The sequence below is a fragment of the Panthera tigris genome, chromosome A1 (genome assembly GCF_018350195.1).
Source record: "Panthera tigris isolate Pti1 chromosome A1, P.tigris_Pti1_mat1.1, whole genome shotgun sequence".
Lineage (NCBI taxonomy): Eukaryota > Metazoa > Chordata > Mammalia > Carnivora > Felidae > Panthera > Panthera tigris.
This window is the reverse complement of record NC_056660.1, coordinates 83,313,746-83,332,228: the sequence shown is the minus strand read 5'-3', so window position 1 is coordinate 83,332,228 and position 18,483 is coordinate 83,313,746. Positions and strand designations below refer to the sequence as shown.

At 34.5% G+C, this 18,483-nt stretch overlaps 1 protein-coding gene across 1 annotated transcript; it reads left to right on the top strand.

Annotated features, from left to right (window-relative positions):
* Window positions 1–12,434: 12,434 nt before the first annotated feature.
* Window positions 12,435–13,394, top strand: LOC102959436 (olfactory receptor 2G6-like). The gene has a single exon (XM_007092957.1). It carries the CDS (start codon window positions 12,435–12,437, stop codon window positions 13,392–13,394), a length of 960 nt encoding a protein of 319 aa, XP_007093019.1.
* Window positions 13,395–18,483: the final 5,089 nt, after the last annotated feature.

Genomic DNA, 18,483 nt, shown 5'->3' with positions numbered 1-18,483 from the left:
GCTAAGGCCTTCCCATGACATTAAAAGTAAAAATTACTTAGTAAATACACACTATAACATTGATGTACCTTGAGGACATTATGCTAAATGAAACAGTACAGTCACAATATGACAAATACTGTTTAGTACCACTTATATACAATAGTTAAACTAGTTAAATTTATATAAAAAATAAAGTATAATGGTGGTTTCTAGGGGGTTGAAAGAGAATATAATGTTTAATGTCTGTAATTTGAATTTTACTAGATGGAATAAATTCTGGAGATGGATGGTATTTATGATTTGCACAACAATATGCATGTAGTTAATACCACTGAATTATACAATTACTTTTAATGTGGAGGGTATAAGGTTGCAGTGTAGGAAACACCTGAACTCACATCCCATGGATACACAAAATCTACACCTATATTTAGAGCAGTTTCTCCTAAAGAAAAACTGAAGGCTGATTGTACAGCTCCTTCACAACAAGGGATAAAGGAATCACATAGAGAATGGCCAGAGAAATGGAGTAACCATAATGATGGTAACCCTAACTTTGATGTTGAAAACTGCACTAGTAGGGGTAATACTGAAAAAAAAAAGTATAAACTCACTTGTCTTGAGGCACAAAAAAGCTTGAGTTTAAAGGGAAACTAGACTAGAAATGAAGAATATACATTCACTGACCCTGGAGCTTCTGTAAAATGGTGGGGAAACTGCTGGAACTCTCTATGGGGTCCAAGAATTTGGCAAATGGCACTACTTATGTTCTCCCTCCACCTTTATGGTTCACATAGTAGCAGGGTCTGAGCACTGTTCTTGTCTTAACCCCTCAGCAAGCCCAGAACCACTTGCCTCCAGCCATTCACACAAAGTGGCTCACCCAGGTGCACCAAATCAGCTCCAGCTCTCCTACCAAGGTGGTCCCAGATTGGCACAACCAGGACACACAGCCTGCACTAACTACAGCTCAGGATATCTTGCCAAAGCAGCACAAGTCCATTGTATACCAAGACATCCACTCCATGCTTGTTCCAGCTCAATCCATCCTGCTAGGGTACTCTCTGCATAAATCACCCTGTTATCCCTAACTTTGTCTACTCCAGTTCCAACTGTGCTTTTAGGACATCTGTTGCATGGAACACATCAGGACGATGAACCATGAGCCATCACCTGAGGACACCATGATACATGTATGCTTTATCTTCAGGCATCTCACCAGGCTACCTTTGCAAGGATCACCATGGGAAAACTGGCATGCACCTACTTCATCTGCAACCATCCCACCAGGGCACAGTCTGTGTGGAACACATTGGGAACACCCTACCTTCATGTGTGTTAGCTCCTTCTGTCCTTACAGGGCAAAGTTCTGTGCAGAGTAGCCCAGAAATAACTGGCCCACACTAACTGGAGCTCCAGACATCCAATCAGAGTGGTCCCATTGCAGAGTGCTTAGGGGCCCACAGCCCAAACATGCTACAGTTCCATCTGCCAAAACTGCCAGGCACAGGTGGCCTACACATAGAATGTTCCTATATAGGAACACTCTTTCAACATTAAGAGAAGTAACTTTCACCTAATTTGGACAAATAAATGCATAAAATCAAACAAATTGGGGACACAGGAATATTCTCCAAAAGAAAGAAAAAGAAACTTTAGAAAATATACTCAGTGAGACTGAGTATATTTTATCTACATGACAAAAAGTTTAAAATTATTATTATACTGTAAGGGTTAAATTGTAGGGTAGGGCTAAAGCTTAGCTTGAAAAATAACAGCTTTGTGTTGACACTGAAGGTTAAGAGAGAACAGCCTTGCTTTACTCTTGTAAATTACGCTTCATACTCTTGTAAATTAGGCTTCACCAATTAAGGAAACAAAAGTTCAAAGAAAAGAGCATCAGAGGCAGGGTCAAGGAGATCCTACTGGTTGCAACTTAGAGGCAGAAAGTCTAAAATAAACACCTCATTAGGCAACTGTTTCTAAATCATCTGGCAACTGTTTCTAACTCATCTGGGAACTGTTTCTTTGTTCTGTTCCCAGGTGATATAAAACGATGTGATCGGCTATAAAAACTCTGTACCCGGGCTGGGCTGTTTGGGGCCGCATTCTTATCAAGACTGTTGGTCCCGATCGGTCGGCCTTGCCTCTCCTTGTAATAAACTTTGTTGTGACTGTCACTGGTGCCTGTGGCATTCTGTTTCAGGAGTCGTGTGGATGCAACATTTGGTGCATTGGCCGGGAAAGTTAAAGGTCTGAAACAGGGCCCTTTCCTCGGATTGCTCCACCACGAAAGTTAAAGGTCTGAAACAGGGCCATTTCCTCGGATTGCTCTGCAGACCCCTGGGAGAAGGCTCGGGATTGGGAGAAGTAAGGAATTCTTGGGGCGCGCCATTTGAATGATTCAGGAGGGTCTGCCAGATGTGGCTATAGACCCAGAGTCAGGGATCCTACCGGGACGCCAGTGGACCCCATTCGGTTTGGTTTTTGTCAAGAAGTATCCTATTTTCAGGTGGCTGCCACGGCCTACTGGCCTTGAGATCTCAAACTTGTGTTTTCTTCGTGTCTTGTCTTGTTCCTGTTGACTGTGCGTCCTCATCAGTTCTGCCTATCTTTGTCATGGGTCAAAATCAGAGTACCCCCACCCCTCTGAGTCTCATACTAACCCATTTCCAGGATTATAGGAGAGCTGCCTCAGTTTTTGGCCTCCACATTAAGAAGCCAGTCCTTCAAACTCTCTGCAAGGTGGAATGGACCAGGTTTCAGGTTGAATGGCCTCCACAGGGGACCTTTGACCTCACTTTGGTATATAAGGTTCATGATATTGTCTTTTCTAGGCACGAAGATCAAATCTCATACATTGGGGCATGGAGAACCCTCATCAAAAACCCTCCAGATTGGTTAAAACTTCTCCTTCCCCTTCCCCTTGCCTCCCTAAAGTACAGGCTTTTACTACTCAAAGGCAACCCATCTGGAGCTCAAAATAAGAATCTTGATGGGACAACATTCATTCATTAAAAACTCTTAAAATTAATTTAGAGGAACATGTCTCAATATAATATAGGCCACATTTGAAAAACTGATGGCTAACACCATACTTAATGGTGAAAAACTAAGATCTTTTCCTCTCAGATCAGGAAACACAAAAGTGCCCACTTTCACCCCTTTCATTAAACACAATCCTGGAAGTTCTAGCCACAGCAGTCAACAAGGAAAAGAAATAGAAAGCATCCAGATTGGTAAGGAAGAAGTAAAACTGTCAGTATATGAAGATGACATGATTATACGTATGAAAAACCCTAAAGACTCCACCAAAAATCTATTAGAACAGATAAATGAATTCAGTAAGGTTCAGAATGTAAAATTTATATACATAAATATGTTTTATTTCTAAATACTAATAACAAAGTAGCAGAAAGAGAAATCAAGAAACCAATCACATTTACAATTTCACCAAAAATTACCTAGGAATAAATTCAATAATAAACTGAAAGACTTATACTCTGAAACATGATGAATTGCTGAATGAAATTGAAGATAACATGAACAAATGGATATATATTTTGTTTTCAATGACTAGAAGAATCAGTATTTTTAAAATGTCCACAGTACCCAAAGCAATCCTCTTCAATTGTTCTTGTCACAGAACTGGAATAACTAATTCTCAAATTTCCATGGAGCCACTAAAGACCTCAGATAGCCAGAGAAATCTGGACAAAGAAGAAAAACTCTGGAGTATCACAATCCCATATTTGAAGATACTACAATGAGAACAATATGGCAGTGGCACAAAAAATAGACATATAATCAATAGAACAATATACTGATCCAATAAATAACTCCACATCTCTATGGTCAGTTAATCTATAATAAAGGAAGCAAGAATAGAGAATGGAGGAAATAGAGTCTTTTCTATAAATCGTGTTGGGAAAACTGTCCAGCTAAATCCAAAAGAATAAAACTGGACTATTTTCTTACACTAAAATAAATTCAAAGTGGATTAAGGACCTAAATTTGAGATGAGAAAACATAAAAGTCCTAAAATAAACATAGGCTGTAATCTCTTGGACATCAGCCTTAGCAATATATTTATGAATGCTTCCTGAAGCAAGAGAAACAAAAAACAGATAAAAAACCACTTTTGCAGAGTAGAGGAAACCATCAACACAATGAAAAGGCAACCCATTGAATGGGAGAAGATTTTTGCAAATCATGTATACAATAAGGTGTAACATCCAAAATATATAAAGAATTTATACAGCTCAACATTAAAAAAGAAACAAACTCATTAAAAACGAGTGGACGACTAATAGACATTTTTCCAAAGAAGACATACAGATAGTTAACATACAGATGAAAAGATGCTCGATATCACTCATCATTAGGGAAATGCAAATCCAAACCACAATATACCTCACATTAATCCAATTGGCTAGTACCAAAAGCCAAGGAATAAAAAGTTCTGGCAATGATGTGAAGAAAATTAAACACTTATTCACTGTTGGTGGGAATGTAAATTGGTGCAACAACTACAGAAACAGTATGATCGTGCCTCAAAAATTTTAAATGGAAATACCGAATAATCCAGTATTTCCACTACTGGAATTTAGCCAAAGAAATCCAAAACACTAATTTGAGCCTATATTCACTTACATGTTTATTGTAATATTGTATGTATCATTACTTATGATAGCCAAATTATGTAAGCAATGTACATATCTGTCAATAGATAAGTGGAAAAATAAAGTATGATTCTCTCTCTCTCTCTCTCTCTCACACACACACACACACACACACACACAATGTAACATTATTCAGTCATAAAACATAAATCTTATGAATTCTTGTCATTCATAACAACATGGATGGATCTTGAAGGTATTATGCAAGGTGCATGCAATAAGTATGACCGGGAAAGACAAATGTCATATGATTTCACTTATATGTGGAATCTTGAAAAAACAAACAAAAGAAATAAAGAAATAGAAAATACAGGATTATTTAACATTTATAAATACAGAAAAGAAATTGGTGTTTCCCTGAAGAAAGGTAGATGGAGGATGGGTGAAACAGGTGGAGGGGATTAAGAGATATAAACTTCCTGTTATAATAAAAATAAATTATGGGGGTGTAAAGTACAGCATAGGGGTTATAGATAACAGTATTGTAATAACTTTGTATTGTGACAGATGGTAACTACACGAATCCTGGTAAGCATTGTGTAATGCATAGAATTTTCAAATCACTATATATCTAGCTTAAACTAATGTAACATTGCATGTCAACTATACTTTAACAACAGCAATGAAAAGACAGGGAATTGGTTTCAAAAGCCTCCTCAAAAATGGTTCAAGTGAGAAATTTTATGTTGCATGCATTTTATTATAATAATAAAATATATTAATGTAAAAGATTGATTTCACATCCCTCTTTCAAAAAAGTCTCTTGACACTTGATTAATCTTTATGTTTACAATTCTTATAGAAATAACGACTATAATGGATACATAATTATGCCATAAAGGTGCATTTGCTGTTTTTGTAAAAACTTCCAAAATTATTTCATGTATTTACAGAAAAACTCAAATGGAATCATAGTCCCAGACAAAACAAATACTATTTTTCTTTTATCTTGATTCAATGTAATTTTTAAGTTTTGAATATATTTTCCTTCATGTGAACTTTATTTGTTTTTTTAAGTTTATTGATTTATTTTGAGAGAGACAGAGAGAGAAAGAGAGTGGGGGAAGGGCAGAGAGAGAAGCAGAGAGAGAATCCCAATCAGGCTCCAGCACAAAGACTGTTGTGGGCCTCAATTTCACAAATCGTGAGATTATGACCTGAGTCAAGACCAAGAGTGAACTTTCTTTTTCTTACTTGCTTCCAAATATCAATGTTTTTTTTTAAATTTAATTCTTGTATTTATATAATAATTTTCAGTTTTTAACTTCCCTTTTCAAATTTTTTGTTGGGAGGTTAATATATATAGTGATGATTAAATAATGTTTAAAAAGCCTAGAAACATAAATATAATTGTATATGTTGGGTTTATTAGAATTTTATTGAGGCTATTTAGGTCAATTGGATAATAAGATTTTTTGTTTTGTTTTATTTTGTTTTGTTTTGTTTTGTTTTGTTTTGTTTGTTAGTTTTCAGAAGAAGTGATCCCATGACCATAAATCTCCACTGAATCTCTCCAAGTTTAATTGGTGAGTTGGAATCATAGTCCCTGTGGTGTAGCCAGTATTAACAAGCCATATCCTAAATCAAGGCATATTATCCCTGTGGGGAGACCCCGTACTCCATTACTATTCATATTTTCCCATAGCTTTAGATTCAAAATGTAGTGCTTATATCATTCTGTGGGTTCTACTAACCTGACTCCTAAATACTCAATGATACAAAGAAGTAGGTGAAGAAGTCAAAGTTTTGCATATTACTAAGGGAGCATATGCTCCCATTTGCCCTTCAGTTGACAATTTTAAATTCCTTTGTCCAGCAATTTTATTTTTTCCTATTTTAATTATCCAAGATTTGTAACTGGAATATCACAAAAATTCTAAGCCAAAAGGGATCATCAAAGAAGAGGCAGTATCACTGATCCAAGAAAAGGCTGGCTCATATACCTGGAATATCAGGTATTCGAATATATACTCTATGAATTGTAATTGTTTGAAGAAAAAAAAATAATCACAGGACTCTGTGTGTAACATTTACATAAATGTTAACTATTGTTAGAAATAACAATCACATTGAAATCTAGATGTGAGCTTGCTGATTGATTATAGCCAAAAATTATACTAGAATTTAAATATGTCCCTAAACCTGACCCATCTGCAATGCAAGTTAATCCATGCTTTTGACCAGGTCAGTTTTGAAGCATCAAAATGTACATCTATTTTCCAAATTTCCACCGAATAAAAGGACTAGATGGGATCATGTCAAATAAATTGAACGTTTATAATCTCTTAGTTAATTGTATTATTTTTAGCATTTTTATTTTACTTATTTTGAGGGAGGGAGAGAGAGAGTGAGATTGGGGGAGGAGCAGACAGAGAGGGAGAAAGAATCCCAAGCGGAGCGCAGAGAACTCTGACAGTGCAGAGCACATCTGACAGGGCAGAGCCCAAAGTGGAGCTCAATCCCAGGCACTATGAGATCATGACCTGAATCAAAATCAAGAGTCAGATGTTTAACCAACTAAGCCACCCAGGCACCCCTATCCCTTATTTTAAAGAGCAGGCTTTGGTATGCATAAAGATCTTAGAACCTATTATGAGTTTTTACCAATTGAATAATTTTATTGGATATAAACATTCTCTAAGAGCCAGATAATGAAACACCAGATGTTGATGGTTGGAATGTGGGGCATTTCTGTTTATAAATGTCAGGAAGTAGCAAAAGAAGAAAGGGCAGAATGGCTGAGGACAGTTTACACAATATTAATTGCCATAATTCCTTGACATAAAATGGAAGAATTACTTTACGTCACTTTTTAAAAAGTAATATAGAGAATCATTATATTTGTTTCAAAATGCTTATTTGAAAGTTTAAGGAAATTAAGCATATAATCTTTAATTACCTGATAAATTAATTTACTTAGAAATTTAAATTTCTTTTTTTTTTTAATTTTTTTTTTAACGTTTGTTTATTTTTGAGACAGAGAGAGACAGAGCATGAACGGGGGAGGGTCAGAGAGAGGGAGACACAGAATCTGAAACAGGCTCCAGGCTCTGAGCTGTCAGCACAGAGCCCGACGCGGGGCTTGAACTCACGGACCGCGAGATCATGACCTGAGCCGAAGTCAGCCACTTAACCGGCTGAGCCACCCAGGCGCCCCCATACCATGTAATTTTATAATAAACAAATATATATTTTCTCTACAATTATATAGTATATATAGTGAATGACATACTTTATGATTTATATATGTCATATGTTTATGAATATATAAATATAATAAATATAATTAAAATTCATTATATAATATAATATAGTAATATATTATATATAATTTCAGCAGTATTACAAGTCAGAAGGAATCAATCATAATTTGAATAAGAGTACCTTATAGGTTTAACATTTTATCATTTCATTTTGATTAATAAATATATACAAAAACAAGCTTTTTTTGTTTTGTTTTGTTTAGAACACCAAAGATAGGGTAAGTTTCACTTTGTGCTCCATGCCTTCCTCCTTTAATGGAAACCTAAAGTTTTGATATTAATGATGGCATGCATCAAGTATTTTGTCCCTGATATTCATTGACCAGGTTTGGCTAAGTATGTGTAAGTGTTCCATTTCATCTATTTTTCTCGTATATTTTCACTTGGATTATAATGTAATTCTATATACACACAATTATAGATATGGAATACTATATATATTTCATTTTATACATTTTGCATTTTATTTTCATTTGACATTTAACATCATCACTTTGATAGTAGTTTCTGAATATTGGTCAAGTATTTGATTATATATTGAACTAATATATTTCCATAAAACAAAATAGTTCAGAAGAAGAAAGAGAAAACAAGTCAGTTGTTTTCCAGCATAAATAATTTTAATATTCAAATATATCAATTAAAAATGAACAAAATATACAAAGAATTAAAGCAACATTTAATAAATTACAAATAACAAACAACTTCAACTCAAAAATAAATACTAAAACAATTATTTTTACAAATTACATTAAGGGCTAAAAATAATAAAATGTAATGTTTATTATAAATTGACATGAGTAACTTTCAAAAATATCACAGAGGACATTTATTGTACTACATACATAAGATTGGCAAGCTATATTAATTGAAATTATATATAATATATATAATATATATAATATGAAATATATATATTATATGAAATATATAATTTTCATATATTTTTGGTAGCTAATTCTATTTTGGAAATCTGTAAAGTAAATAAGTCTACTAAGTGTAAGTAAATGCATGTATTTTTGCAATATTATCAACTATATTAATAAACTCTAACCAATTCAATTACATGTAACAAAATAATTGTTAACTAACATTAGTCACATGAAAGTATATGCAGTCTTTGAAATTAAGATAATTTTTTTCTTTATTATATATTTTTAATCTGTTGTCATAGGAAAATTTAAACCAAAAACAAGATTTGGTGTATATAGTAAGTATCTACAGTATAGTAATGTTTCTATAGAAACATTGAAAAAAGTAAAAAAAAAAATTGATATTTATTTTAAGAAATTATGATAATTTAATTTGATGACCACCGATTTAATATTTATACCGATTACAAATAATAAATATGGAATTTTCATTAAAGTACTGATGACAAATGAAAAATGTGAGGATTAAAGTACGTCTTTCAGCATTACCAATTTTTTTCTCCTAGTACACTCAGCAGTTAACAGTGATCATATTTGAATGATGATACTACAAATAAATGTTATTTTAAAAGTTTATATATGATATTATTTTTCAAATATTATATACTAAAATATAATGTGTTCAAAGTAAACATTTTTAACAAAAATGATAAATGGTAGCTGGCTATAAACAGCATTAAAATATCAAAAATTAAAAGTCAACATTTGGTTTTTGTTTGTCTGGGAAGCTCTTCATCTCTCCTTCTTTTCTGAATGATTTTGGTGATCCATAATTCTTCTTTCTCTCTTTTCTTCAGCTTCATTATTTTGATGGACTAACCGATTTCCCTAAGTCTATTCTTGTGTTGTACAATTCTTTCTCTTGTTCAACTTAATTATTTTCCATTTTGTCTTCTATATCACTAAATCGTCTTCTAGTCTGTGTTCATTGCACCAAGTATATTTCCAAATTCATTTTTTTTTGCATTATTCATGTCTGATTGATTTTTTTATCTCTCTTCTCTTTGTGGTAAGGGTCTCCCTGATGCCTTCTATTCTTTTCTCAAGTGCAGTATCTTTATGATTGTTGACTTAAATTCTCCAGCAGTCATGCTACTTATACCTGTTAGATCTCTGGCCATGGCTTTACCTTGTTCTTTCATTTGGGATGAATTCTTCCATCTTGACATTTTATTTAAATCTCTGCCTCCTTTGTGTTAGAAAAGCCAGTTATGGGGGCACATGGTGGCTCAGTCAACTCTTGGTTTTGGCTCAGGTCATGATCTCATGGTTTCTGAGATTTAGTCCCACATCAGGCTCCACACTGACAGAACAAACCCTGCTTGGGATTCTTCCTCTCCCTCTCTTTCTGCCTCTCCCCTGCTTGCATTTTCTCTCTTTCTAAAAAATAAATATAAATAAACTTTAAGAATGTATTTAAAAAAAAAGAAAAGAAGGAAAAGACAGTATGTCTTTTGCTCCTGAAATAATTGCTTTATGAAGAGGAGTTCATGTAATGTCCAGGGCTTGGTGTTTCAAGAAGTGTCTCCAGTGTGTGCTGCATGCACTATTCTTTTGTACTTTTGCTGCTTTATCCTTCAAGCCAGTCATCTGCAAAGGCTCTCTTTGCTTGTTGTGGTCATTGTTTGGCCCCTAGCCTGAAAGTGGTGAGTTTTAACGAGGTGTACTCTGGTCTTGTGAAATGAGACCTGGCACTACTTCCACTAGAACCAAGATCCTGAAAAACTCTGTTCAGGAGATGTGGTATGGGCAGGTATTTGTGATTGTATTCTAGTGGAGGGGTCCACTGTTCTGGGGCTGAGGGAAGTTTGACTGAGAAGAGCACTCCTGTCAGAACACAAGTGTGTTGGTCTTGGAGTAAGCAAGTTGTGCATCCACTGCTTCCCCCAGATGGTTCTGTGTTTATGTTGAGGGGCAGGGAAAGAAAATGGTGCCAGCCAGCTCCATTGTTCCTGGAGAGGTGTCCCCCTGAATGTTGCCTTTTCAGAAACAGCCTCTGAGAAAAGCAAAAAATCTCCCTCCATTTATCTTAGGCATTCTTTGATTGCTGTTTCCATGTTATCTACCCCCAGGTGTTTTGCTTCCCTTCTTTCAGAAGCAGCACAGTGCCCTCCTAGTTCTATCCTACACAAGTTCATGGACTTTTAAAACTCCAGGCTTTAAGCCCCACTTGTTGCAAAGATTCAGGAAATCATCCCTGCTTGTTTTCCTAGCCAATGGCCTTGGTAAAATGTTGTCCTTGTGCTTTCCTCTCTCTCTCTCTCTCTCTCTCTCTCTCTCTCTCACCTTAGCAATCAGGGATCCTTCCCCTCCTCAACACCCATGATACATATCTCCCCTAAACCATGTCTCCACACTTCATACCTTCTTCAATGTGGCCTCTTCTCTCCCTTTAGTTGTGGAAGTCATCTAGTTGTGTTCCCGGGACAGGACAACTCCAGGGTCCTCTTACTTCACTGATATCTTCCCTTATTCAATATTTGTTTTATAAGAAGAAAAGATGTGAAATTTTTGTTTAATTGGAAGTGCCTACAGAGGAGACTATTTCTCTAACTCATCCCTAAGTACTTGAAAAGTAAGCAACAATAATCAAGAAACTAAAAAAAAAAAAAACTGGAAAGGGGGTAAGAAGAGAAGGAGGTGGGAAATAAAGAGAATCTATGGAAGAATGTCTGTATGTAAGATTATTGTCTGGTCATTTAAAAAATTTATTTTAGAGACACAGAGAGAGGGAGAATGAGAATGAGAGAGATCAGGAGATAGGAGGAAGAGAACAGAGAGACAAAATCTTAAGCAGGGCTCAATTCCATGACCCTGGAATCATGTCCAGATCCAAAATCAAGAATTGGACACTCAACTGACTGACCCACCCAGGCGTGCCTGTTCTCTGGTCATTTAGTTAAAAATGTCAGTAGTTCAAATTCTGTGTGAAGATAATTCCAATGTTAAAAACAATGAATGTCCCATCAGGTTGATGGTAATTTGATTATCATATGTCTTCTGAAGACCATCTTTTTCAGCAGTTCCTTTTTGACATACCATTTCAAAATCTTTTTTATGTCTGAGATGTGCCATCACTAGCATCGACTAACCTATATTCTCTCCAAAGACAGGTAAATGTTAATTTTCTTGATGCTTCCTTCATACTATCTGCCATTGTTTAATTAAAAAAAACATTATGGCAGAATCTTTTAGGAGGATCGAAACAAAATTGATAGAATAGAGTCTTACAAATAAACATCGTAAGTTTACAAAGACCTCTGGGCGAGAAGAAGAGTGAGGGGCAGATACCATTCTCTTGGATTATGGATGTAAACAAGAGAGAGCATTGTGATAGCGTTTGAATTGGTGTTGCTCCATTTGAAAGAGTGAAATGTGCTCAAGAAAACAGAAGGAAGAGACATTTTTCTGTTGAAGAATAGACATTGAGAAAAACGCGATCAGGTTTTACAATATGGCTGAATGCTGTAAAAGGAGGACAATCATATAAGAAACACCACAGTTTACCAATGTTCATCTTACTATCTTCTTTCTCCAGAATATTAATACTTCTATAAATTGACATCTGCAGGACGATGGAGGAAAGCAGCAACAGCTCTGAAAAGGGTTTTGTTCTCCTGGGATTTGCAGATGAACCCTGGCTTGAAAGGATCCTTTTCATCATAATTTTGCTTTTGTACATCTTTAACATTCTGGGGAACACTACCATTATTTTAGTATCTTGTTTAGTCCCCAAACTCCACACGCCAATGTACTTTTTCCTCAGCAATCTGTCTTGTGTGGACATCTGCTTTACCACCAGTGTTGCCCCACAGTTGCTAGTTACCATGAATAAGAAAGAGAAAAGTGTGAGCTATGGTGGATGCGTGGCCCAGCTGTATGTGGCCATGGGGTTGGGTTCCTCTGAATGTATTCTCCTGGCAGTCATGGCTTATGATCGTTATGCTGCTGTCTGCCAGCCTCTGCAATATACAACCATTATGCATCCTCAGCTCTGTGCATCCCTTGCCAGCATAGCATGGCTCAGTGGACTGATCACCTCCTTAATCCAGTGTTCCCTTACTGTGCAGCTACCCCTTTGTGGACATCGCAAACTGGACCACATTTTCTGTGAGGTTCCTGTGCTCATCAAACTGGCCTGTGTGGACACAACTTTCAATGAAGTAGAACTCTTTGTGGCTAGTGTGATTTTTCTAGTTGTCCCAGTGTCACTCATCTTAGTCTCCTATGGCTTTATAACAAAAGCTGTGCTGAGGATAAAATCAGCAGCAGGGCGCTGGAAGGTTTTTGGGACTTGTTCATCCCACCTGATTGTGGTCATCATTTTCTATGGCACCATCATCTTTATGTACCTTCAGCCAGCCAAAAGTAGGTCAAAAAAACAGGGTAAGTTTGTCTCTCTTTTCTACACCATAGTCACCCCAGTCTTAAACCCCATTATCTATACTCTGAGAAACAAAGATGTGAAAGGGGCCTGGAGAACACTGGTAATGAGAAATGGTCTTACTCAGAAAATATATGACTTGTATGTATAACATAAATTTGCTACACTTAGCTCATGGATAATTTGTTCTAAGTGCTGTTTTTTTTTCTTTTCTTTTTTTTTAACAATTCCATGAGAAGTAGCAAAAGACACAAAATTCTATGAGAAGCTAATATAAGTCCAGTCACAGTAGTGTTTTATCTTCCCAAACCTTGCACAAATCCAAGATCCTATGCTCTAGCTACAGAAAGATCTTTGCTCTTCTTTAGCCATACCATCAACTTTCATGCATAAATTATTTCACTCTGGAGTACATGTTTATCTGGTAAACCTCTACTTCTTTCTAAAGACTTAACTGAAATGTTACCTGCGCTTCTCAGCTTTCTTGAAATATAATTAATCTCACCCTTTCTGAAAAATTAATTGTGTCATAATATATATTCCCATAAAACATAAAATATAATTGGGGTGCCTGGGTGTCTCAGTCAGTTAAGAGTCTGACTCTTGATTTCAGCTCAGGTAATGATCTCTCGATTCGTGAGATCAAGCCATACATCAGGCTCTGTGCTGACAGTGTGGAGCCTGCTTGGAATTCTCTGTCCCTCCCTCTCTGCCCCGCCTCTGCTTGTGTTCTCTCTCTCTTTCTCTCAAAATAAATAAATAAATTAACTTAAAAAATATATAAAACACTTTATTTCTACATTTTCACACATATTGTGTACATATAAACACTATATATATGTTACATGTACATATTATATGTATAAATAACTTAAAAGTAATATATAATATACAACCATTTCTCCACTAGTTTAATCCAGAGAATGGACAAATTTCATTATATTGGCTTATTTATATTATGAAAACATAAAAATAATTCAGAATTGTAATACATTGATTAATTTGTAATGTATATTATGACTTTATTATTAAAGTAATGAAATGAGTAAGCTTGTATTAAGTTGATCAATTCATGTATTATTTATATTTATTCCCCTTCTTTTTAAAGGATTTAGAAATTGAGAGAAAGTGAAAGAAAGTGTGTATCATTCTTTATACCTCTGTCCAAAGAGAGTGAAATTCATCAATTTGTAAATTACAAGCATTTTAACAGAAATGTGCAGGCATAGAAAAATTGATTTAATCTACAGTCTTACTTTTACTTTCATTTTTTATTATGACAACCACAAGGAAAAAATAACCACTAAAACATCAGCAAAAACAAAAAAAGTATAATTAATACAGAATCTGTGTGGGCTTTCATGTGATTTAAACTTATTACTTTTATTTTATTATTTTATTTATTTTATTTTATTATTTATTTTTTTTTTTTTTAAAGAGAGAGAGTGAGCAGGGGAGAGAGTTAGAGGGAGGGACAGAATCTTAAGCAGGCTACACACTCAGCATGGAGCCTGACATAAGGTTTGATCTCATGACCCTGGGATCATGACCTGAGCTGAAAACAAGAGTGAGACCCTCAACCAACTGAGTCACAAGGCACCCCCTTTTATTAATTGTCTTTAAAATTTATATTTAAACTTATAAGAAAAAAATAAAATTGAGTTTCATTTAAAATTCATCTTTGTGTCAGAATATTGTTTTCAGTCTACAAGAGCTAAAGAGAAATTTTAAACCTGTCTTTACTGCCAAAGACTACCTTGAGAACAAAAAATAAGAAAGAAAAAACATCAGGAAAATATTCTGAAAAATTAGTAATACCTCTCCAAAAATACCTTGTGCAATTTATACCCCTTAAACATCTTGATAGCAACTGCATAAATGCATTTTTAATTTATGAGAAAGAAGAGGAATAAAAGACTGGTTTAATTTGCCTCCCAGAATTTTCACATATGTATAACACACTCACTAATTGGAGGACAAGTTGGAAACATAATGGGACATGTTAAGGAACACAAGCTTTCATTTATAGTATGCAAGATGAGAAGAATTTATACAGGGAAACTCACATTTACACAAGCGTTACTTCTTTATACCCATAAAAACATAACATAGGAAAGAAATACACGAGTTATAATGTTAAGTCTATTTAAATGAAATTGGAATCCATGACACAGAAAAGATTATATTTAATAAAACAAACAGAAAAAAAATTAAAAGAAAACCTGATTTAAATAAAGAAACACAAAATTTCCAAAGAAATACTAACAAAAAGGCAAAGATAAGTTTAAAACATCCTTAAGGGTATTTGGATAATAATTTCCATTAAAAATTAAATTACTACTATACACAACAAATTATTGCTAACAAAGTTGACAAGAAGAGTATAGATATATTAAAATAAAGAGGATAAATATACTATACTATACAAGATATAAAAGACAAATCCTGCAAAAATAAACCAGGAAATAGTATAGGAGGAAAAACAAGCACATGGAAAGCACGTTTACTAAAAGGACTCAATGAAAATGAAAACACATTTGAAAAAATCTAGTTACTATTTTTTTAATTTAATGCCAAGTTTTCCTATGACAATATGCATATATTGCTTTTGCTATCATATTACACGTACAATTCCATATCATTGTTTTTATAGTATTGTGAGCTTTTTAATTGTTATCGAATATCCACAATTTATTAAATGTTTTCCTTACAATCGAATATCCACAATTTATTAAATATTTTCCTTACAATAGGAAGGTGTGCATTTTTTCTTTAATTAATACTTGCATTTAGCATACTTGCACAAGTTTATTTATTTATGGTTTTAAAATATTTTTTAATGTTTATTTATTTTTGAGAGAGTGACAGAGCTCAAGCAGGGGAAGGACAAAGAGTGAGGGAGACACAGAATCTGAAGCTCCAGACTCTGGGTTCCAAGCTATCAGCACAGAGCGCTGTACGGGGCTGGAACTCACAAACCTGAACCAAAATTGGAGTCTTAACCGACTGACCTCCCAGGTGTCTCACATACTTGCACAATTTTAGACTATGTTTACTATTATATATTTATAAAATAACATTTTTAGAAATACAATAGGTAAACCAAAAACAGGGATACATAACTAAATTTACACATACCATCAATTAGCTTTCTAAAATCATTTTCCAGGAGTGGTGGCTCAGTCTGTTAAGTGCCCAGCTATTGATTTGGGCTTGGGTTATGAGTTCACAGTTCATGAGATCAAGCCCCCTGTTGGGCTTCACAGACTTTGTGGAGCCTGCTTGGAATTCTCTCTCTCCCTCTCTCCTGAACCGTCCCCTGCTGATGTGAACTCTCTCTCACTCTTTCAATTTAATTAATTAATTAGTGAATTGAAAAATTAATTAATTTTCCATGTTATTCTCACAAGAAAATGGCAGTCTTGCCTACCTATATAGTCGTTCAATATTGTAATTTGAAACTATACAATGAAAATGGGGTAATGTACGTATGGTTATACCACTCCTCCAAAAACCATAAAAGGACAGAAATGTGTTTTTTTAAATAATAAGAACACAAGAAAATGATACCTTTTGTCAGAAATATTGAAAAATTCAAGACAAAGAAAAAACATATAGAATATCTTAGAAAATAAAAATTGAGGGAATCCATACCACAAAACCTAGCCCAAATGGTAAGTAAAAGAAATGGAAAGGCTTTGAATTTTTAAGTTCATTGACTCTGATCACTAATACAGGAATTACAAAGAGGTTGATTCAGGAATTTTTCTAGAGGAGCTGAAGATAATGACTCTTATTCTACATATGTGCCAAGAAGAGTTATTCAATTCCAACAATGAAAAATAAAGAAAATAAATCACAGTAATGTTCAGCAAATAAAAGTTAGTCTTTCCTATTTATGATACGGGGAGTCTCACAAAGCAGATTCTTTATTCTTTGAAATCTCATGTATAAAAATTGATTTCTATTACATAGAAATATCAAATTTTACCACATTTTTTATTGCAAGAGAAACAAATTTTCATAATTTTTGAAGATACCATGTTGTAACTTTTATATTATGCTTTTATACTTCTATTTCTTTTTATATGTGATGTGTCTTTACATATGTGATGTGTGTATACTTTAAATAAATATGTTTGTGTTCCTAGCTAACAAGGTATTTCATATGGATATTGGTTTTGATATGTATGTAAATCCTGTTAGATTTTTTATATATTCTATAAAACTTTCATAGAACAATTAATAAAATGTCCTATTGTCTTTTGTATACTTAATGTTAATCATGATTATATGCCTGAGACACTTTCATATCTTCTAACATATTCTCAAGTACAAAAACCTCAATTTATAATTTATTTTATACTGTGTCAACATAGCTTCAAGTTTTCAATCTCATTCAACTATATTTAGTTATGTAATAGCATATGCAAGTGACTTCAGACTGATAAAGAAAATCATCTCAAATTTTTTTAAATATAATTTGTCAAGTTTGCTAACATTCAGTGTATACAGTGTACTCTTGGTTTTGGGGGTAGATTGCCATGATTCATCGCTTACATACAACACCCAGTGCTCATCCCAACAAGTGCCCTCCTCAATGCCCATCACCCAGTTTCCTTCTCCCTTGATCCACCCCACCATCAACCCTCAGTTTGCTCTCTGTATTCAAGAGTCTCTTATGGTTTGTTTCCCTCCTTCTCTGTAACTATTTTTTCCTCTTCCCTTCCCCCATGGTCTTCTGTTAAGTTTCTCAAGTTCCACATATGAGTAAAAACATATGATATGTCTCTTTCTCTGACTGACTTATTTCACTTAGCATAATACCTTCCAGTTCCATCCACATTGCTGCAAGTGACAGGATTTCATTCTCTTTCATTGCCAAGTAGAATTCTATTGTATATATAAACCACATCTTTATCCATTCATCAGTTGATGGACATTTACACTTTTTCCATAATTGGTTATTGTTGAAAGCACTACTATAAACATTGGGGTACGTGTGCCTCTATGATTCAGCACTCCTGTATCCTTTGGATAAATTACTTGCACTATTATTGCTGGGTCATAGGGTAGTTCTATTTGTAATTTTTTGAGGAACCTTCACACTGTTTTCCAGAGAGGCTGCACCCGTTTACATTCCCACCAACAGAGCAAGAGGGTTCCATTTCTCCAAATCCACTCCAGCATCTATTGTTTCCTGAGTTGTTAATTTTAGCCACTCTGACCATTGTGAGGTG